Genomic DNA, 23,658 nt, shown 5'->3' on the forward strand with positions numbered 1-23,658 from the left:
GGCCCATAAAAGAGGGTGCATGGACACAGGAAGTGCTCCAGATCCCATCACTCCGGGAACTCTGGGATTGATTTATCTGGGATTGAGCTGTAGAGCACTTCCCCTCAGGGTACACACTCTCATCTCCTACGTCTTTTTACGGCTTTCCCTCTCCACTGTTTCTTTTCAGTGTCCCCCCCCCCCTCCTCCCCACGCACAACCCTCAGGGATATTTTCATTTTTTATCAACTTTCATTCCTCGGCCTCCGTTATTGGTCCTTTTGGTTCTCCATAGAATAAGCCAGGGTCTCTGCTGTATGTTACACTCCGTCTTTACGTTTGCTCTGTCTCTCGCTTCATCAAATGTAGGTCACTCAGCAGAATCGAGCCACAGCTCCTTCCAAGCATGTCGTCCACACGAACACATACGCAACACACACGAGCATGTATTGCCTGGCAACTGCTAGTTTACATGGCACTGCTCTCTCCCCCTAACATCTCACCTTCCCCAGAGCTTGTCATGGGTACAGAAGGGCGGGTTTGTAACCCGACACGGCTTTGTTTTGTTTGTGTCCTGCCTTTAAAGGTGAACTGAGGGTTAGCAGGAATAGAAGGTTATTTCCATCATTACATTTCTAAAGCTGCAAAAACAACTAATTGATTTTTTTTTTTTTTTTTACACTAACAATCTCCCCTCAGAAGACAGGAAATTCAGAGTTATTAAGTTTAACATTCAGCTTAACATTTAGTGTTAGCAGGTAAGGTAAACATGAAGATCACATTAACTTCTAATTCTCAAAATAAAATAATCTTGTCAAGTTTGGTCATTGTTGACATATTGAGATGTGTGAATGTGGGATTTTGGTCCATTAACAAGTCAACCTCAAAAGATGTTAGCATCTAAATTGCTAACTCAAACAAATATCAACCTCTGAGCATTATATTGTTTTGTTTGGCTTCCAGTGCTTCAATGCTACAGTAATTTTCTCTAACCATATTTATGTGCAAGCAATTATAGTTCATTACGAATAACAAAATCCAACCCTTCATTTCCTGTCCTCCCCCCTGCCATTGTACCCACTCCTCAAGTCGCCATGGTGACCCAGGAAATCTTCTATACTAAAGAAATCGTGTGACCCTCATGGATGTTTTCATCTTCAGAACCTGACCTGTGACTTTTGAGTATAAAGGAGCCAGTGGTCTGCCTGTCCTTTGGCGAAAGAGAGAGAGAGAGAGTGTGTGTGTGTGTGTGTCAAAAAGCCAGATCTTGTTGTCAACAAGAAATCGGAGGCCGGCGCCAGTGCGAATGTGTACGCAGGAACACACACTGGCTGTCTTAAGTAGCTGTTAAACGCGGGTCACAGATGTTTGATGGAGAGCCGCATCCGTCATTTCTCACAGAGAGATCTTTATATCTGAGAGGCTGTGAGGAAACAGCCTGTTTAGTGCTGGCGGTTTTATTTAAACAATGCTCTGACTGACGTTGAATTTGAAAGAGAAAAATATTCTTTTTTGCGAATTGCTTCCAGAGACATTCATTAAATGTGAAGTATGAAGTAGTGCTTCAAATATTCGATTTTTATGTATTTTCAGTTTTTTCATCAATAGATCCCCCATCTTATTCCACAAATGAAATAAACCAGGAGTGAGGATTATATTTTAAAAACGTAGACTATACATGGGACATTCCATGTCAGCTTGTTTGTGTGACAACCAGACCACAGAGCTCTTTGAAAACATACCAAAAGCTCTAATTTACTCACACACTACCTTTTCGTTTTTAAAACGAAAGAAAGTGTTTGAACATTTTATTTTATTTTTTTTTAGATTCACGAGCACAAAAACCCAGAGATGTGCAAGTTCTTTAAGTGGGGATCATGTAGGAAAACCATTAATCATCTATTAAAAAGACTCACTCAAGTATGAATATTACACTCATGTTTTCATAAGGCCATAAAAGAAATGTACAATGAATATGTATCATTTAGATGATATGTCTACGATGACTATACACATTGAAATCTTTGCAGGTGCTGCAGGAATATCCTCATGATGAACACTTGTAGTAATCCAAACCAGGTTGGAGGTTGCAATTAACTTGAAGAAATTGACTGCAGCTGCGGGGGGGCGGGCGGCAGTGGTCTGTCTGGAAAGCTCTGAAAGTTTTATGGGCTTTGAAATATGTTCTATTTATATTATTCCTACAACAAGGAAGACATGCGTGCTTCTATGTGGTTGTTGTAATACTGTCTTTGTTTGTAGCAGGGCACAATCCACGATGCACACTGAATCTGTAGATAAGACTACACGTGCACCGCTGAACCTGCTGGGCCCAGAGCACCGTACGCATGGGCTTCAGTATGGATGTTTTCCTTGGCAGAACATGCAAATGTAAATCGGATAGGACTGTATTTAAAATTTCACCGGCCACCTCAACCTTGTTCTCGTCATTTTTCTTTTAGTAATGATCTCAGTTTGGACTCTGTGTCTGATCAGAACATTGGGTTCCCTGCAGCTAAAATACTACGTTTCGCAGCAGCCGCCTTGTTCGAACACACATTCTCCTTAAATGGGGCACAGCACTGCATTGCCTGTGGCACTGCACTTAACCTAGTTCAACATCTCCACCCAGATGTTCAGTATGTGGCATCCCGTATCTTACAGGATATTTCTTAAACATATGTTGGATTAAACACCATTAAAATTCAAGATGCAGCAAATTATAAGGGCTGAAATGTTTGTAAGCTAAATTGTTAATTGATGTTTTTTTTTTTTAGTAAATTCTGTGAAAACTGTGAAACACTGAGCACAGCTAACACTGTATGAATGCATACATGTACAGCTATTTCCACATGAAAGCAGTGGTTCATGTGAAAGTCACTATTGTCATCCTCTAACATCCTGTTTTTTCGCCCAATATAGGCCTTTCATAGGACATCGATCAGACAGTTTCTCAATGTCACATCTCTCTTTTGTCAGGCAGTGTAACTGTATGACTGAGGCCTTTGTCAGGTTCTGTTGATTGAAAATGCCATTTTTTTCTCAAAGGGAGAGATTTTCATTCTAGCTTTAACAGTACATTTTCTGATTTGACTTACTTTGTGGCGTCTGTCCTTCTGTGTGTGTGTGTGTATGTGTGTGTATGTGTGAGTGTGTGTGTGTGTGTGTGTGTGTTAAATTAATGTACAGTAGCATTCTTGCTAAGATGTCGAGGACTTGGTCTGTATTGTGTACGTTACCGCATTGAAATCAGTGTCAGGATTTCATGTTTAGACATCGGGGCTGATTCAAACATTTTGACAGCTGTGGGATGGGCGATGATGTGAAGAACCAGATGATGAACCAGCTAGTTGGGACTCTTAAGTGCTTTAGGTCAGAGTACCTCTAAGTTCTGTGGGAGCTTGAGGATCAAACCACCCAGCTATCCCGCTTCTGTGTTTCAATATTCCATTTTCAACTGGAATATTGATAATACAATGTAAAAAAAACGCATCCTTCTGCAAGACTGAAACATTTCCGTTTAGGCTATCTAATGCAGTCCTCCTTGGCTGCAGCGACCATGATAATGCAGCCTCCTGGACAAGGCTTTTTTTTTTGCAAAAGAGACAAGGAACTGAGGTTTCACTTAAATCTCTTATTTGATATTTTCAAATCAACAGGGAATCAACTCTTTCTGAAATTCTATTCACATTCAAACTATATATGTGTGTTCTGAGATGAGCTCTCATCTGCTGTTGCTGCATGAGGATGCTTCACATCGCCAACGCCACTTACTTTTCCTTATGTTAACTATAATCCTAATATGAGATGTGCATTTTAATGAACAGAGTGTAGGGCAAGTAACTAAATGAATTATTTAAAGGCCTAGTATTAATTATCCACATCAGAAAAATCACATTGGGACATCTCTCTGCGGTTGCAAGGTATGCGTTAATTTCACGCAATCCTTTCTGATTGAAAATGAGAGTCACACTTTTAAGGATTTGGTTCTTTTACTGTATACAAAAAAAAAAAAAAATTATTGATTTACCTTCTGTCTCGCTGAATTCTGGCCTCTAACGGAGTTGTAGTGTATGTTTACGATTCCCATTTTACCAGTCCTCTGAGTGTGAGTGTGCTGCAGTGGTGTGTGTTTCTGTACATGTGAGGGTGTGTAAGAACAGCGGGGCACTGGGGGGAAAAAAAAAAGAGGAAGAGAGAAGGACCATACTGGGATCCCGAGGCTAGAGGCTGGCGCACAGGCGAGGTCTTTGAAAGCAGAAAACACACAGTTGAAGAAACAACACAGACGCAGACAGTCCCCAGGCGTGTGTGTGTGTTGCTGCTTGTCTGCTCCGCTGTAGCTTTTCCTGCCTCTTGTGCTCACGTTTACAAAGACTAATGAGGAACCTGATCGTTACAAACAGCTTCTTTTCAACCAGCGCCTGTTTCATTCAAAACCCATTCCGTATGATACAAGGGCCCTTCATAAAGCGTCCTAGGTTATTTACAGATCTTACCAATATAGAGACAGAATGCGCAGACTGATATTTGTGCTCCGACATCACTGAGATGTAATATTGCTCTTGTTCGCTGTTTTCTCAGGTCTGCAAAGTGGTCGCAACAGACTGGCCGGACAGACCAGAGATAAGAATCTGCACGGTTGAGGGTGAGTCAATCAATATATTCTACATGCCATGATTGCTGCTCACATTTACATGCTTGTGTATGTAGCTCTAATGACTGAAGACACATACTGCTGCTGCATCCATCCAGAAACCCTTCTGACCAGAAACCCTCTCGGTCATGTTGCGTCTGTAGTTCAACTAGAGCTTGTGTTGAAACATATAAAGAGGATTTTAAGGACACTATCGAGATAAATCAATGAGACACAGTTCAATAGTGTGATCAGAAGCATCATTTGTTTGAAGCTTATTTGTTGAGACTTTTTTTATCTGGCCATAAATACATTTCTTTGTTTATGTACCATCAAAGTGAACCTGCATACTATGCGCTACATACAAATGTGCAACAGGTCACTGAAAAGGTGGCAAATCGTGAAGAAATGAGAGAGAGGGAGCTGTTCCTTCCATTTCCAAGCCCACAATTCACCTGCAGGGGATTGAACCGTCAACCTTTTAGTTACAGGCTCACTTCTCTTTTCGCATGATTTATCCTGAAATGCCACATTGAAGCAGGTATGTGTTTGCATACATGTATTGTGTTTCTCTGTCTGAACTGAACTAACCTAAGTAACATACTGGCTCATAAAACAAGTGAATATACATTTCTAATATAGTCCTAATGTTTAAAAGAAGATGCACAGTCTTTGTTGGATATGTTTGCTTTTTGATACAGAGGGCTGTGTTTTTGTGGTACTCAGTGTTCTGAAAAACAGAGCATTTCAGAGGCTCACCCCATGTTTCTGGCTCATCAAAGGTCAAAGTTTTTAAAAAGCTACCACTGCAGTAATTTATTAGGCATGAAAAATAAGTGGATTGCTTTGAACCTTCATGGATGTCTGTAATAAAAGAACTTGGAATACAGAATCAAATTGAGGACCATTGAAAATACCTGACATCCAGGTTTATATTTACCCCACAGACGGTAGAAATACAGGGGACTGCAGGAAACACTGCTATGCGTCCGTGTGTTTGCGTGTGTCTGAGCCAACACATTTGTGTGTGATTACCTTTCACCAGCGATTCACTGGGACATCTGACATTTTCACACCTTTATTTGTACGTGTGTTTGTATTTTTGCAGCCGCCAGCCATGGTAGGGCTGGAGTTCGGTGGTGAGGGTAATTGTGTGTGATGGGTGTATACTATGCCGGGGCTGTTGGGAGACCAAAAGTGGGTGATGTGGTCTTTATGGAGGTCAGCTGAAATGGCTTAGGGGCCAAATAATGTGTTGCTGCCTCCAGTGGATCCATTCTGGCTTCCAAAGATAAAAAAGAATTGTGCATGTGTAGAACAGACATTTACAGCAAGAGAGGAGAAAGAGAAAATGTATAAATGATAATAACCGAAGATGTTACTTGTCATCCCACATTATAGTAAAAGATTCATATGACCTATATCAGCTATGCACAGTCTTATCCCTGAATGCATAATGCATAAGAATTGAGATTTTTTAATATCAGTCATAAAAAAGTGGGGAAAGCATGTGTGTGTTGTTGTGTTGTTTAGTTGTTTTTTAAAGGTATTTTAGGGACTTAAACAGGAGTAGCCTAATAACACAATTTTACACTTCAACATAACATTTCTCAAGAACAAGAAAAACAATGCTTTTCTCATGATGCTTAAGAGCATTGTAAAGCAATTTAAGTGATGCCTTTTGTGGCATAGTAATTACTGAATAAAGAGTGATTTTAAAGCTTTAGCTTTACAAGTATATATTATTTAGGTTTGCCATTTGTCATGATTGCAGATGCTATTTAGACAGATTATTTGTGAATAGTGCAAATTTGTAAAATGATTAAAGCGGTTTGCAATAATTTGGACTGATATTGTTTTGCTGGGGTTGTTTGCCAATCCGTTGCAGTTGTTCAACTTTATCAGTTGTTCCTCATCACACTATAATAACAGATGTCTATAAGTTTGACTGAATAAGATGTGAGCAATACTGACTTTTGAATGGTTGAAAGCTCAGAGAAAAATCTCATTGGTAAAAGAAAAGTAAGTAAAGTGTTACTGAAATAACACGTTAAATGGCCTTCACTTATTTAGTGCTTTACACTGGATATTAATCCAGTGTAACTCAGTCACCCCAGTACAGAAAGTGATGAAAGTATTTTAATATTCGATGCATTATTTGAAAACTATTGTAGAATAACATTAATATACATAGGGGTATGGTACTGTTGGGCAGTGGCAGCATAATGCAAGAAAACATCAATATACTGAAAGTTCACATGCAGCAGCTCATCGAAGTGCACCAATGTCAGAACATGACTGCTGGAGGCAGGTTAGGCTGCAAAGATTGGTTTCTCTCCATATTCTCTTAAAACCCCTCTTGCTCATCACAAGTTAGTGTACCATCAAACCAACGTAGCACACAAACTGTCAGTGTGGATTGGAAATAGGTTTCAAAGTGCTGAAACAGCAGTCCACAGGCAACAATACATCAAGAGATAACCCACTCAGTTTGTGGGTATAATTAACATTATTCTCTAATTCTCTACCTGTGCAATTACACATAAAGCCATTCAGTGAAAGAGTGAACAAAAGCTGTTGGTTTGTTTGCCCCCCACTCTTGAAATGCGCCCCAAAAAGGGAAATGGAAAACATCACAGGCCTATTTGTCCCAGAAGAGCACCATTAGCATTGAGGACCACAAAAAATTACTAACGTAAGCATCATTTGTGGGGGACGATGAGAGGGTGGTATCCAGTACACATGTGTGTTTTGTGTCTGAGCAATCCTGTTTAAGTGCACAACCCATCAAGGATGAAACTCTCAGAATCTGGATCGTTGGGTGAAGAGGCGGAGCAGTTTTATCCACATTTGAAATTCCAGACCATGAATGTGGTTGTATTTATTCATGACACGACTCTCTTGGAAAGCATGATTTTAAACAATATCTTGTGCTTGGTTCAATCGATGCAGATGATATTGGGTGTCTCTTTCATTTGAAGTGGCTCCTTAGGAGGAAGAAAAAAATGAATTTGGTGATGACTGTGCTCGTACTAATCATTTTAATGTTCATTGGGCCTCAACAACATTGAAAAAAATGCATTGTACTCCACTGTACTTCAAGAAGTAAACCCCCAGGAATGTACTGTTCTACGGCCTACACTTGTATCCCTATAATAGACTATGTACACATTTAAATATTCATTTTACCCAGCAAAGGGCAGATCTGCTTCTGTAAGAGGACATGGCACCAGTGTTTCTGTGATGCTAATGTGTAGCTTTGACTGTGTTATGTTTCATCGGTCACCTTGTGCATGTGTGTGTCTGCGCGTGTGTGGGAATCCAAAGAAGTATGTGAGGTTAGTCAGAAATGTGACCCCACCTAAACTTGCCACAATGCTGCATGAACAGCTAAACAACCAACCCGCCAGCCTGATGTTGGACTTTTGTGGGTTTATGTCCCGGACACGTGACCCCCCTCTGAGCCATGACCAGGGACTAATGTGTCGCAAAGCAAGGTGACCTCGAGCACCAGTCCTGGCTTAGACCCCCGTAACATCCCATGTACTTCTCTTATTCCAGACAGAAGTGTCCAGGGTGATGAGCTGTCAATCAAATCTTCCTAAACCAAACCAGGAGCTCATACACGTAATATGATCTAATCTAAATTTATAAACAGTGTTCGCGAAATAAAAACAGCTGATTTAAAGTTAGATTTCATGTATATATACATTGCTGTATGATGCTTTAGACTCTGCTGACATGGATTGTATGGTGTCATTCCTTTCTTTGAACAAATGTCTGTTATCAAGACTTGATTACATCAGTACATTTGTATAGTGACACAAGACAACTCACAACTCACTTTGCAGAGTATTAATTATGAAACGGCGGGGATACCATATATTCTATTGATTAATTGACGGTAAGCCTCCGCCTGTTTATCGGTGCATGTGTGAATCGCTAAGCCTGTGTGACAGAAAGTCAATCTCTGCCAGCTTTGGACCTTGACCTCATCTCTGTGTGTATTCCATGAACCCAGGAATTAAGATTTCTATAGATATTGATTAAAGTGAAAGGCTTTTACTACGCCTCTTGTCTGGGATCCAGATTTATCACCTGCTTCTACTTAAAAAAAAAATAATGAAAAAAAAAACAAAATCCCATTGTTAGCAGCATGGTGACTGCCTCACAGCAAGATGGTCTCTGGTTTGATTCCTGGCTTGACAGGGGGTGGCAGGTTCACTGGAGACCCTCAGTTGTATAGACGTGTGAATGGCTGTATGTCTCTCACCAAATGACAGATGGGATTGACTCTCGCACCCCTGGTGACCCTGACTGTGGGTTAAGTAGTACAGATAATGAATGAATGTATGTTTCCTGACCTTTTCTTGAATCTATGATAGTTACTTGCTATATGTATTTTGTACAAAGAAGCTCCCAGCTTTCCCCTTCTTCCCAGGAAGCAGTATCATCATGTTGTGCGATGAATTCTGTATTCCGTTTTGGATTGTTTTCAATGAATTCCATCACGGGTCCAATATTTTTGATAATTATAATCTTATCTGTCACGATTGATTGCTGCTTGCTGGTCCTGCTCTTCTACTTTTAACGTGAAAGCCCCAGCAGCTTTATGATAAACTGTAGTTAGAATAATATTTCTCAATGGTTAACTGTGGAATGAAGTGAAGAAAAGGGCCTCCAACGCAATGAAGCTTTTTCTCATGCGCTTTCGATTTCCATGTAAATATTCAGAGCGATTTCACAGAGACATTGAGTCCTTAAAAAAATGGGGTTCCACTCTCAAGATAAACACCATCACACACACTTTTGCGAAATGTATGCCAGGTGTGGGGAGCCAGCAGCGGTGTTGCCCCTATTTACCTCCGCCAGATGTGGTGAAATGCAATATGTAGTAAGTGATGTTCACTGACCGTTTTCTTTTCCTGCTGTGCATCCAGCAGGAGCGTCTCACTGCATGCTACCATCTATAATGGACTGCCAAGTCTGGAGAGTGGTAACACAACCAGAGAAACACTGACCTATTTCAGAGCTTCCAGCGCTTGCTCGCTCTCTCGCTCTCCACCCTTCTTGATCTCTGTCTCTGTGTGAAATTCAAAGTTCTGTACATTTATGGCTCACATAGGCCTTTATGGCAAAGTCTCTTCCTAATCCTTTGCTGCTTCTGTGTGTGTGTGTGTGTGTGTGTCTGTGTGTGTGCTTACGTACAGGAGTACAGTATTTAATAGATATCCTGATACCGGTCAGAGTTTTCGCCAGGTGGCCAGCACAGATGTGTGTGTGTGGTTGGCTGTTTTGTAAGTGTGAGCTGATTATGATGGAGTGTCAGGGGTGTGTCTCCATCCATGTGTGACCATGTTACCTCCCTGAGCATCTTCATTCATGCGTGTACGTACGTGTGAGTGATTGGCAAGTCATGCCAGCCTATAGGGTATTGGCTCCCCAGGGTCAGATTAGCTCCTTAGTTGTAATGCGTTAGTTTGACATACCACCAGATGGTTTATGTATAGTGTGTGTGTGTGTGTTTGTGTGTTTATATTTTGTATGTGCGCGCCTTCATTAGTGCATGTGCCTGTATGTGTGGGTGGGGGCATTGGTGCTTGCAGGTTTGGGGTGAAATGTGATGCCTGCCCCGGGGCAAAAAAGCTGTTGTACTCACACTTCAGTCGATAATGTCATCGAGATAAAACAATAAAAAGATGAAGATGTGCGAACTTTCAGCCTCTTCCTCATCGTCAGCAGCAGACTGAGCTTGAATTTTACAACACTGACAATATTGCTGTGGTGTGTAGATATTTTTGAAAATCTATACCTGTCAACATTTATCCTCCCATTTCCTGTTTATGTTCCTTAGAGCACTCAATTTCAACATGATTTAAAGGCCACTGGTACAATGACAAACTCTTATGCTGGACTTGAAACCAGAATAATATTCAGCAACAGACATTTTGAATGGAATAGAATATTGGTGTCTTAAAATCCAAACCTACATGCTAATGTGAGAAAAAATAAAACAGGGCTAACAAGGAAATCTAGCATACAAGGATTTTTCAAGCCTATACAAACAAACAGAAGTACAATATAAACAGCAGTAAAATAGTGTTATGTATTTTGCATTTCACTGTGACCTTTGGGAAAAAATGAAATTTGTATTATTATAAAATGTAAAAATGCATGCTTTTGATGACATTGTGTTCCCTGAATTGATTATCAGAGGTAGCAGAGTGTATGAATACCATACACTTGGTATCCCCCCCACGACTCCATACGTCAAAAACCAAAGCATCATACAGACCATAATTTAAACACCAGTCAGAGCTACGAGCCCGGCTTAGAGTTTGCAGGAAATAGTGTTAAAATTGTATAATAATAATACTAATGTACCTCTGTACAGCACTGCATCTCCTTCTGTTTTTATCATTTTGGCCATTTTGCGGACGTTTCCGCTTATGTTATCTCTTTCTAGCAGATTGTTCCTGTCGCAGCAGGTGTGTTCTTTATTTTTGAAGTGCAATTTTACATTTCCGACCTGCCATTATTTTTTTTCTTTTTGCCATATTTTTACCGGATATCTAAAATGTCAAACCTATGGCGAGGCCTCACTCCCACCTGTTCTTTTTAATTTATTCTGTTGTTGTGGCTTTGAGCTCTAGTGTGAGTTGAAGCAGGGCAAATGATTGATCCTGGTGGGGGAGGGCAGCATGTGGGAGTAAGATTAACGGCGGGCAGGTGGTCCTGGCACTTAGTTTCCAGTAAAAAGACCTGGCTGTGGTGTAGAGCCAACGGGGAGTAAATTAGAAAGGTTTGGCTGATTGGCCAGCGGATAGATTAGATGGAGCAAAACAAGTTGTTATGGGTAAACCAGTGCAAACGTAATATCATTGGGGTTAAAGATTTATCACATAGCGAGTTTGGAGAAGCATCTCTGTGTTGTAACATGACTCGTGCATAAAATAAGCAATCCCTGCATGGTCGAAGGTACAAACATTGACATTTGTCTAAATTTAGCACCCAATACGGCTGTCACCATAATTAGACATTGAGATCGACGCTTCGTCACGTCAACGATGTTCAGTCAATCAACACCTGATCACCTTTCATTCATCTATTCATTTATTTGCATTTTTGCAATTAAAGACTGATCCCACAAAGTATTGAATAAGAGACCATTTTCTTTTGAAATAATACTAAAAAGGCAAATGTTGATCAAAATAATTAATTGAAAGAAAAATATCCACTTATAATCCACTTAAGGTCAAGAGGTGTTGTAGACTTACTTCCTTTTTTGTCAATACATAAAACTTATATAGCTGATATCACAAAAGTCTGAGTTGAAGTCAAAGACAAATAGTTTAACAGAGTGAGGAGTGTTAGAATCTCCCTGTTCCACTGTTTTACAGGCCGATATTATTCCATAAACTCCTTTATCTTCAGGTATATTTTTACAACTCCTGGTGATTTTCTTTTTAGTAACATGCAAAGCAAACCGACTTCATTACACAAAAATGTCTCTTGTTAAATTATTTACTATGAAATCAAGATTAATGGTATTTTTCGACAATCAACGCTAAGCTATGGATTATGATTTTTTCCCAGGGATACTGAACACGGTAGTGGGGCGGATTCAAAAAGAGAGGCAAAATGTCTGTTAGTGCAACTATTAGCGATGGCATTTCAAAACTTCTGCTTGAATCAAATCATCGGCTTCCTGCACGAATGGATGGTTCCCAGCAAAATGACATCCAGCTGCTTAAAATAGATAAAACATTAAAACAAAGACATAATACTTTAATTATAATAATTTTACAAAATAATTATCTGCCACATAGTTGCAGGGCAGATAATTCGATTTCCACATTTTGCCTTGGAGTATGTACGTGTCTCCGTGAAGCCGATGTCACTCCAGCAATCACGGCCAATGAGCTTTTTACTTGGCTTTGTTTCAGTTCTCTCCAGGGATCTGAACAGAGCCTCAGCTGCAAATGTAGGCCAGTTTCCATACACACTATGGCGCTTCAATATGTACACAAACACCCACACACACACACAAACTGTCTATACTGTATGTATTGCTCAGTCTTCTATAGCCATCTGTCTCCCTGGACTTTCAGGTCCTCTGGGCAGCCGCGGGGAGAAACATCGAGCCAACCAAAAGCGGCGGACAAGTAGGGCCGGCCATTCAGGGTGAGGGAGAGATGTTGGGGCAGGGCAGGCACTCGGCCCTGGCTCTGGTGTCATTACTCCTACTACTGCGGCAGGAGGCGGTGTCCATTGAAGTCCCACAAGATCGTAAGTGAAGAAATTACTTCCACAGGGGCGACAGACACGATAGACGTTACCATGGGATGATGAACAGGTGTGTGTGTGGGTGAAGCTGTAAAGTAGGCTAGCAGATACAGTATTGGTGCACTGACCTGAAGGAATATGCTAGACACAGAAGCCAATGGGCATTTGCTTCCTACCTGCAAAAAGGGATACCTAAGACGGAGCCAGTTCGTGCAAAAGTTGGTGGAGGATTACAATATTTTTAACCAAGGCGATTTTAGTTGGCATCACTTAATTAGCAGCAGGGTAAAATTATCCAACATTTTTATCTGCATATAACTTGCAAGAAGTAAATACATAAATGTTCAAATATATTATAATTACATAAAAACCTCATTTATTTCATACATTAGGTTACCTGGTAATGTTATTTCACATCTGCCAGAACTAAAGGTGGAACAGTGATAATTAAGATAAGATAATCCATAGTATGCAATTATTAACAGTCTATTAGGCTATTTTGCAGCTCCTGGGGGGAAAAAAAAACATACGAGATTCACTGAGAGATTCCATGAACACGCTACTGGAACTATTACACTGTTGCTTGTGATGCTGCTCTGGCTTTTAAATGACTCACACTCAAAAGGAATTCTAAGAGAGAAGATCTATATTCTTCTCTTTGCATCTAGAGACAAAAAACTAAACAAAGGCTTGAATCAAAATGGGAAATTGCTCATAGCGGTGTAAAACATTAGGGTAGTGATGTGTTACAAAAATAAAGTTACTGCACTAATTCCAATGTATAAAACACAATACACAAGCCATGGCAGGGAACAGCTACGACCGTCAGGAAAATAGTGTCTCATGTGGTGTTTGCCGCTTCTAGTCGGAGATGACAATCTTTATTGATCCGAACACACACATACACATTTGCACACATATCTGTCCTTTTTAATGGGATTGAAAGCCTGTCTGTAATCTACCATTAAATAAATTCCTGAGGGACTTGGTAATAAAAGGCACAAAAGGACGAGAAAGAGGATGCCATGCATTTTCTTTCTGCTTCTTCTCTTTCAGCACAGCATCCACTCTTTTTTTTCTTTTTTCTTACAACCGCTGCCCCCAACACGTGTGCATACATACACACTTCCTTTAAGACAACAGACACATGAGAAAGAAAGGGCACTGAATGTCTGGCTGTTGTTCAATAAAAAAATAGCATATCTCATATTGAAAGAAAGACAGCTTGCCTCATACGTTACCACACACACACACACACACACACACACACACACACACGCACGCACGGACACACACAAGCACACTATTATTATGCACATTCTATATTATTGCAGCTAACCTTTCACCCCTCAACTTCTGATGCTCTATTGATCAAGTTGCCCAGCAGAGACTATTTGTATAATAAACCCCTGACCTTTCCTGGCTATATTCACACTGACAAACTAATTGTCAGGGATTGTGATTTATGCTTTAGTCATTGGTCTTTATGAAACATACAATTAAAGGTCCGCAATGTTGCAGCCTATGTGTAAAATCTCAACATCAAACTAAGAAGGAAAGCATTCTCATGCGATGATGTCTCAAATATTTAAAAAAAGTACAGGTTTTTCTCCCATCAATATGCCCAAAATCTTAATGATTCCACGTGTGATATTTTAGGCTCAGGATTGATTCACTGTAGGGCCGTCCAAATATCCTGTCCTGTGTTTGGCCTCGCAGTTTAGCAACTGTCTTCCAATTCAGCAGGATGGGGATGGGGCTGCTGTTTCGCCCAGCAACAAAACTACTCTCTTGACTAACTGGCTAGTGTCTCCACACATCCCAGCGTGAGACGCACAATCAATCACACACAAACACACATTTTCGTAATTGAACCATACGTCACTGCTCCCCATCAGACAAACTTATCACCACCAGATGGCCTCTGCCACCCGAGCGGACATAAACGTGCATACAAGTGTGGAGATGTGGTGACTAATCATGTGCTGCACAAATACAAGGTCAAGCCCTTGACACTGATTCTGCAATGGGGAGGGCGTCTCCATCACAGCCCAAATAATCGCTGTTACCACTGATGTTGTCAATGTGTTCCTGAATATTGTCTGAGTTTCAGGAAGAGTCACTAAAAACATTGTATTGCAAACAATTTCATCTTACTGATACGAAGACCCGATTGGGTCTTCGTATCAGTAAGTATTGGGTCTGCTCTTTGATGCAGATTGTGATCAATTGTGTCTTTGTGCTGTCTTTCTCTTTCCTTTTCCCCATGACATGGAAACCTCTTACAGGTGAGTCCTCTACCACTTCGTTGGCACTATTTTTGTTTCCCATGAGTTCGAATTAACCTTGAACTACATGGATGATAACACAATAATTATTAATAATTATCAAGAACTGTGTATTAGTATATGTGTCTCTAACAAGATTAGTAGCCTCTTAACAGTTTCCCACCCTTTTTCTCCGCCTCTCTGTGGCTTCTTGTCGGACCAACAGCAAAGATCCTGGCAGAATGTAAGTGTGCCCTGCGTAGACAATGCTTCGCTTGCCTTTATGTAATTATGCACAGCAGGCCAGTAGGCTGACAGAATGCAGGCCGCCCACTGCCGCCTTACTGTGGATAAAATCATTTAATGCTGCTGCACTTCTGGCGTCCAAAACAAATCGAACCAGTATAGTGAAACAAGACAGTTCACTGGTACTCACTGCCAGGAAATGTTTTACAGTGTTGTTTTTTTTTTCTTTTTAAATCAGTGTAAGTCCACAGGGACTTACATTGGGGGGCAAAGTCACATGACTCACACTTTGTTGTTTATTAGGAGTGGTGGCTCAACCTGCTGGGAAATAAAGAGGGATGCATGTCCACACGTGTCCACGGAGGTTTGAATTTAGTCAGCAGAGAATTGAACAGAAAGAATAGACAGAAACACTTACTGACTCTAGGACACACACTTACAGTCTGACATAATTAGTGAAATTTTCAAATAGGCCAGATGACAATAATGTGAGGTTAATTTCAAACCTATAATTTGTTGGAGCTCAAGTCCACTCATAAAATCTGATCTAAATTATAATTTTAGGTCTAATTATAATAATAATGAATGCAAATTTTTATGCTATGACATGCATAGCTGACAGTGTGGGGCGCCTACACACAGGCGCGCCTACACACACACACACACACAGAAACACACACTCATGCAATATCAGACTTAAAACGTCTAACCAATTTACATACCCGTTACACACACACACACACACACACACACACATTTATATATATATATATATATATGTATATATATTCCAGATTTTACTACAAATGTGCCGACTGTAAAGTACCCTTGTGGTTGCCATGGCAGCTTGTGGGATATGGACAAAAGACTGGATGAGATTAGCTGAAGCTTCATTTAAAGTGGGAACTCCCCCCCCCACTGTTGGACAGGAATCCATTCTTTATCATGCAGTCATAGGCTGGCCGCTAATCCGACAGGCCGCTCCACTCCAGTGCTTGTTATCTTGTTTGGTGTGTTCAAAGTGTGTGAGTCTCCAATTCGCAGCCTGGTGGGGCTCATTGAACCAGAAAAGGGCAGGGAAACATTCGCTGTGTTCCCTGACTGTGAGGCTGAGGGGGGTTGTCCTAAGCGATGCACTAATGATGCATGTAGATTAACCTGTGCCTATTTTATTACAAACTAAAATTCAGTGCAAATAGTGAAATAGTGGAAAAGAGCTTGATATGATCTGTAATCTCTCTTACCTTTAGTTGCCTCATTGATTTAAATCAATCTAATAAATGTTTTTCATAGTTCTATCAAAGCAGGCCTATGGTTTACTCAGGTGGGTGCGCATACATGCAGTTATATCGTCATTACCCACTTCATGTAACCTGATCCTCTCCCGCCTCTCATAGTGAGACAACCCCCCACTATATCCAAGGAGTCAGTGAAGGACTACATTGTCGACCCCAGAGATAACATCATCATCGAGTGCGAGGCCAAGGGCAACCCAGTGCCAACGTAAGCAGTATACCACACACACACACACACACACACACACACACACACACACACAAAAAACAAAAGCACATGAAAGAGAGATTGTAAGGCAAGTCCCGGGGTCATTTTGCCTCCTAGACACACTTCCTTGAACACCTTCTATTCAACAATCATCATGCAGGGTACTAGATTGTAGCCTCTAACTAACTCACATCTGTATTCCCTTGACAAGCCACTATGACAAAAAATAAAACAAAAAAACGAGGCAACTGCATAAATTACAAACAGAGACATACACAACAATCTACATTAAAAAAAGAAAACAACTCTAGTGTGATGATCAATTCCAAAGCCCTGCACTCCACCTGATTCTATCCATGTGTTTTTTTTTTTTTTTTGTTTTTGTTTTTTTTTTAAAGCTGTTAGAAATTGTTCAATTGAGATTTCTGTCTCAAGGCAGGCCCAATCTTGAGGACATGGTCCCGCAAATGCTACCCAGATTGAAAACGTATCCAAGGCTTCGTATGAGACGGGGTGGGGAAACACAATTTTTTTGATATGCAAAAGGGGGCACGGCGAATGCACAATGGCTGCTCCATCGTATCCCTGCGTGGATAACGCCACTAAACAAGTTGTGGACGCCAGAGGAAGGACATAGTGACAAACTTGTAGTCTGCAGCATGTCTGGATCAAACAGATGCAGCTGGAGAGGAATCAGGAAAATACAGCAGCTGAGGACAGTGAAGCCCCGCCAGAGAAACCCCTCTCCTCTGCCCACATCAATAGATGCCGACTTAATCTACCGTTCTGTTTCAACTACTCAGTCACACACACACACATTCACACTTCTGACCCCTGGTTTGTCCTTTGTATCTCCTGTCGGTCTTTGTCTCAGTCTGTCTTACTAAGCAACGAGAAATTAATGTTCCACTCAGCTCTGCACTCCTTCCACATCCTTGATGTCTGTCTCCCACACACACACACACACACACACACACACACAAGCATATACTTTAACCTCAACCGAGCCTACTCCCCCCCCCCAGCTGAACGATGCCTCTCTTTTCAGCTCCTTTCTTGCCCTCTAACAACCCTATAAACTCAGTGTGACACCTGTCTGCCCGCCTTCCACAGTCTCAGCCTGACACATGGTCTGTTACGCTTTTTGCTGCTGCTTTCACTCTTTGACACCCCCGACGCCCCCCCATCACCTTTATTGCTGTCTGATGGTCCACTCCAGCTGTCATAAATGATATCAACTCCCCACATCATGCCTCTCATTCTTGTCTTGGGTTGCTGCCTGGTTTGGTTTGTATCAACAGCTGCAAAGTAAGCTGATCACTACAGAGTGCATCTTTATTTTTCACATAAACCCCTTGAGAGTTTGGTTTATTTTTGTCTCTCTGTTATTGAAAGGGAGACTTGAGTATTCTGTCTCATTTCCAGCACTTCGAAATGTAACGCAGCCCTCTTGACGGATGTCTGCTTTATCCATTGCAGCTGTGTGTCACAGGCAACGAATTGAACTGGTGGACGGGGCCAAACACAGGCTGAGTGAGGAGGTTGGGTGGTTCCTATATGGGCAGGGTAGGAAGGCAGGGCCTCAGGGACAACTGGTCTAAGGGCTTGACAAACATCTGGAGATTCCCAAGGTGGTCCACCCCAAATATAACGAACAGTGAGCCTGTTTCAGGGCTGTGGCCCAACAGGTAGGACTGGAGAATAATGTTTAACCACAGAAACAGATTGAGATATTGGACTTCCTCCTTCAGGATGTCGCCACAGCGAAGCATCTTCCACGATCTGATACATTTCTCTGCATCCTCCTCTCTCACACCAACTAACTTCACGTCCTCTTTCATCCTTCCATGAATCTCCTCATTAGTCTTCCTCTAGGTCTCCAGCCTGTCATTTCCAACCTTGGCATCCTTCTACCCACATATTTGCCATCCCTCCTCTGTGGATGCCCAAACCTATCTGACACATCTAACATTTGCTGTCCCTCATATGGACTTATTCCTGATCCTATCCATCCTCCTCACTCCCAAAAACCTCACCATCTTTGTCTCTGCTGACCCCAGCTCTTCCTCGTTTCCCTCATTGTTGCGGTCTCCAAAGTGGACAACATGGCACCGTCTTGTACACCTTTCCTTTCATTCAGACTGACACTTTCCCCACCAGTTCCAACCTGCTTGCACATGTTTCTTCACCTCTTCTTCACCCTCTCCATTGCTTGTGTGTTTAAAATTCCTCACCTTCTTTATCTCCATTCCCTGTAGTCTCCTCTTGGATCCCTCTCATTCACACACAAGTATTCAATCTTCTACAGCTGACCTTCATTCCACTCCCCTCCAGGATATACCTCTACCTCTGTAGACTTCCCTCTACCTGTTCCTTCTCTCACTACAGATCACAGTGCCCTCGCAAACATGGTCCATGGTGATTCCTGTTTAACCTCATCAGATTGAGAGGAAGCATAAGGGTCTATAGTTGCACTTGGCCTATTTCTAATCTTGCAATCTTTGGGTACCGTCTCTAAATTGTCCTTCAAACTTATTTCTGTTATTCATATTGAACAATTGTTCACAGATACACGCACATGCACAAGCATTCATGCACACAATCTCCAGGTTACATCACTGGTGGCTCTCATCCTCTCAGGACAGTGGTACAATTGTTATTTGGGGACAGATTGGCTTTACATAAGACTCGCACACACATACTTTTACACACACTGACACAAACCACACAATAAGGCACTGACAACCACTCTCCCATGCTCACACATCGTCCTGCCGTCCCCTTTCCAGCACAGCCTTTGTGCGCCTATAATGCTCTCGATTGACTATTCATGCTCATGAAACATTCAGCGAGAGGGATCGTTCCCTTATTCACTCACAGTCTCAGTCTCTAACCATAGAAGTTGCTGAAATAGTAGCCTACTGTCCAGGCCTGGCTTGACGGCAGGCCTCTTGAAAAAATGACAGGAGGCATGTTTCCATAATCTACTCACTAAAAATAGGGACATGTTACGTAAGAATAGGCGCCGTACTTCAGTAATCAGCTGGAAAAAACACATGGAGTGGGATTATACTTGCAGTTTTAATATGCTATATTGAATTCACACGGAGAGCTGTGCCCTCTTGCCTTGCTTGTTGAGGAATATATGATGTGGTTTTGCTGTTGTCCATGCATATTATGGTCCTTTTTTAAGAGAAACAAAACCCAACAAAACTTTCCCGTTTCCCGTTATGGATTTTGCTCTCATTCTTGTCTTACTCATAGGAACTCTGCAATAGCAAAGTATATACTTTTCTTGTTCCTGAATTCTCTACAAGCTTATCTAAAGAGTAAGGTAAATGCTGAACTGCAAAAATCAAAGTACTGGCATTGTGGTATACATTAAAACACTAAGCCACAAACAATTACCCAAGAGTTAAAAATAGTGATAGCATCATTGTTAATATGGGATCAGACTATTCTAAGATAATTAAATACCCCTCCTTATCATTGGTATCATTTTTATTATACACTTGTGCTCAAAATAATAGCATCAGCTCCAGGGAAATCCTGGAGACGGTCTGAAATCAGCTGTGAGTATTGTGACAATTAGAAGACGCTTGTGTGAAGCTAATCTATTGGCAAGAAACCGCCGTAAAGTCCCAATGTTAAAAAGAAAAAGACGTGCTGAAGAGGATACAATTTGCTAAAGAACATATCAACTGACCTAAAGAGAAATGGAGAAATAAGAGTGTTCTTTTTGGGTCCAAGGGCCACAAACAGTTCGTCAGACGCCCCACAAACACTGAATTCAAGCCACAGTCTGAAGACCGTGAAGCACGGTGATGCAAGCATCCTGATATGAGGCTGTTTCTCTTACTATGGTGTGGTGCCTATTTATCACATACCAGGATCAATTTGCCTATATCAATACTTGAAGAGGTCATGGTGCCTTATGCTGAAGAGGAAATGCCCTTGAAATTGATATTTCAACAAGACAATAACCCCAAACACACCAGTAAGCAAGCAGCATTCTGGTTCCAACCAACAAAATGAAGGTTATGGAGTGGCCAGCCCAAACCTTGGACCTTAATCCAATAGAAAACTTGTGGGCTGCCATCAAAATGCTGTTTCTGAGGCAAAACCAAGAAATGCAGAAGAATTGTTGAAGGTTGTCAAATCATCCTGGTCTGGAATACCTGTTTATAGGTGCCAGAAGCTGATCGACTCCGTCCAGCACAGATGTGAAGCAGTTCTCAAAAACAGTGGTTATACAACTAAACAATAGTTAAGTGATTCACAGGAATGCTAAATCTTAATGTTTTTTTTGAACAGCCCAAATGTATTATTTTCCTTCATTTCCTGTAAAGTAATTAAAATATAGATACTTTTTTTTCTTCATGTTTTGATGTAAAATATAATGTTTAGCATGAATGGAAATAAAAAGATATGAAGGATTTTGAGCTTAAGTCACGTTTTAAAGAACACTGCTACTATTTTGAACACGATTGTAGTACAGTATTTTGTTACAGTACAACTTCCACACCCAGTGAATTCTATTTATTTTCACTGGTAGACAAAATTAATTAGCTGAGGGAAAATGATATTTAAATGATAATTTAAGACCCCTGTGAGCAAATAAGAAGAAGTTCCCTGAGTGGATTGTAATTCTAAGTCAGCCATAAAGTCCATCTTTGTGGAAGCTGAACGCAATTACAAAGCAATCACTTGTGCTGCCATTTAACTAGCACTGTTTAAAGTCACACGTAAAGACAACATTAAGCAATATTACCCATATTGACCTTTCAATTTACCCTCAAAAGGAAATTATGCATATGACATTTGTATCTTCCATGCTTTGGTGCTGTCAGGGCAATTGTTTTAGTCAGAAGGGAGAAGCCTCCAATTATCAAGTGTGATGTATATCATGCACGGTTCACCTATTGTGTTAGCAGTCATGTGGTGCTGATGATGTCTGGGTCTGCAAAAGATATCATTTCTCATGTTTCATTTTGGATGAATTTACCTTCATGCATTTTGTCACTGCTATTCATTCCAACTCAGACCTTTGTCAAGACCCCTGTCATTTTACCTGAATTCATGAATGGGCCAGTTGGCTTATATATTAACCTTTTATGTAGAACAGTTTTACCCAATGAAACCGTGCAAGCAATGGTATTAGTCTGTCAGTTGAAAAAAACAAAACAAACAGTCAAAACAGAAATATACGACAGGACTAAATGAAATGTAGGTCCATACAGAGAGCAACAGCACAATAGAAACTGACTGCTGGTACCAGACAGTGTTTTATTTCAAGCTTATTCATTCCTTCTCTTTTTTGTACATTCTTAGGTTCTCATGGCGGAGAAATGGCAGGTTTTTCAACATTGGGAAAGACCCGCGGGTAACAATGCGGAGACAATCGGGAACCCTGGAAATTGGTTTTCGTAACGGAGGCCGACCGGAGGACTACGAGGGGGAGTATCAGTGTTTTGCCAGCAACGAGCATGGAGTGGCCCTCTCCAACAAAATCCTTCTGCGTGTGTCCAGTAAGAGCTCGTACACAGACAGACACACACAAGCTATATCATCCATCCATCCGGCCATTGTCTGCCGTTCATCCTGCTGTCAGACTAGCGGAGATGCTGGAGCCTGTCCTTGCTGTCAATGGGCGAGAGGCGGTGAACACCTTGGACCAGTCACCAGTCGATCACAGGGACACATATAGAGACAAACGACCATTCAGCGTCTCATTCACATATCTGCACAATTTCACACTCTATCATATTATACAAATTATTCTTACTATTAGTACAGTTGACACTCATTTCTCCTTTGTAGTGTCTCAAAATCAAAATGAAAAAATGAAAATGAGAAAATGTCTCGTCTTCATTTGTCATCCAAAAATCGCATTGAATTGCAATCCATTTCAATCCTACTACTTGATTGGACTTCACTTATTTTCATCTTTCATTATTGCCATCTCGAAATAAAACAGTGGTACCAATTCATAATGGTGCTTTGTTTTAATTTTCTCAGCATTTAGCGTTTTGGCCTTTCCTGATTTCCATTGGACCGAAGTTTTATATGTAATTATCTCCTCCTCCCGCCCCTTCACAGAGGCTCCCCTGTGGCCCAAAGAAGTGCTGGAGCCAGTAGTGGTGACTGAAGGCTCCCCGTTGGTTCTCCCGTGCAACCCCCCGCCAGGCCTGCCTCCCCCGTTCACCTTCTGGATGAACAGCAGTGAGTTGCAATTACGCAGCTTTTGGATGTTGTCTGGTTTGGAGCTTGTGGCACCGTGGAAAAGACAGGAGGGAGAGCTGGAGATGGAGGAGACAAAGATGACAAAGTTCTCCTCTGGAGTGACGAGGGTGGATAGGATCAGGAATGAGCCCATCCGAGGGACAGCACATGTTAGATGTTTTTGAGTCGAAGTCTGACTGAGATGGTTTAGATGTGTGGAGGAGAGATCGGCAATATCTGGGTAGAAGGATGTTGAGGTTTGACCTGCCAGACAGGAGGTCTAAAGGAAGACCAGAGAAGAGATCGAGGGATGGAGCGATAGAGGGCATGCAGTTATCTGGTGTGAGAGTAGAGGAAAAGAATTAGGGTTAGATGGAGGCAGATGGGTCGCTATGGCGACCCTTCAGGGGAGCAGCAGAAAGGAAAAGAGAGTGTTTGCATAATATTCATAATGCATTTGCCTCTGTGGTGCTGAGTAGTGGCAAATCAGTCAAGAAAAAAATATCAGCATCTACTTAC

General features: G+C 41.3%; 1 protein-coding gene across 7 annotated transcripts in view; it reads left to right on the forward strand.

Annotated features, from left to right (window-relative positions):
- nfasca (neurofascin homolog (chicken) a) overlaps positions 1-23,658 on the forward strand; it is a 118,116-nt gene that overhangs the window by 57,094 nt on the left and 37,364 nt on the right. For all 7 annotated transcript variants that reach the window (XM_086168532.1, XM_086168527.1, XM_086168529.1 and 4 more), the window contains exons 2-7: positions 4,564-4,627; positions 12,727-12,904; positions 15,395-15,412; positions 16,812-16,917; positions 22,249-22,445; positions 23,017-23,139. In XM_086168532.1, the coding sequence (XP_086024658.1) occupies positions 12,811-12,904; positions 15,395-15,412; positions 16,812-16,917; positions 22,249-22,445; positions 23,017-23,139 (538 nt within the window). In that variant the 5' untranslated portion in view covers positions 4,564-4,627; positions 12,727-12,810. The remainder of the gene's footprint in view (positions 1-4,563; positions 4,628-12,726; positions 12,905-15,394; positions 15,413-16,811; positions 16,918-22,248; positions 22,446-23,016; positions 23,140-23,658) is intronic.

This window comes from Fistularia commersonii, chromosome 21 (genome assembly GCF_037954325.1).
Source record: "Fistularia commersonii isolate RoL2024-O1a breed Wild chromosome 21, RoL_Fcom_v1.0, whole genome shotgun sequence".
NCBI lineage: Eukaryota > Metazoa > Chordata > Actinopteri > Syngnathiformes > Fistulariidae > Fistularia > Fistularia commersonii.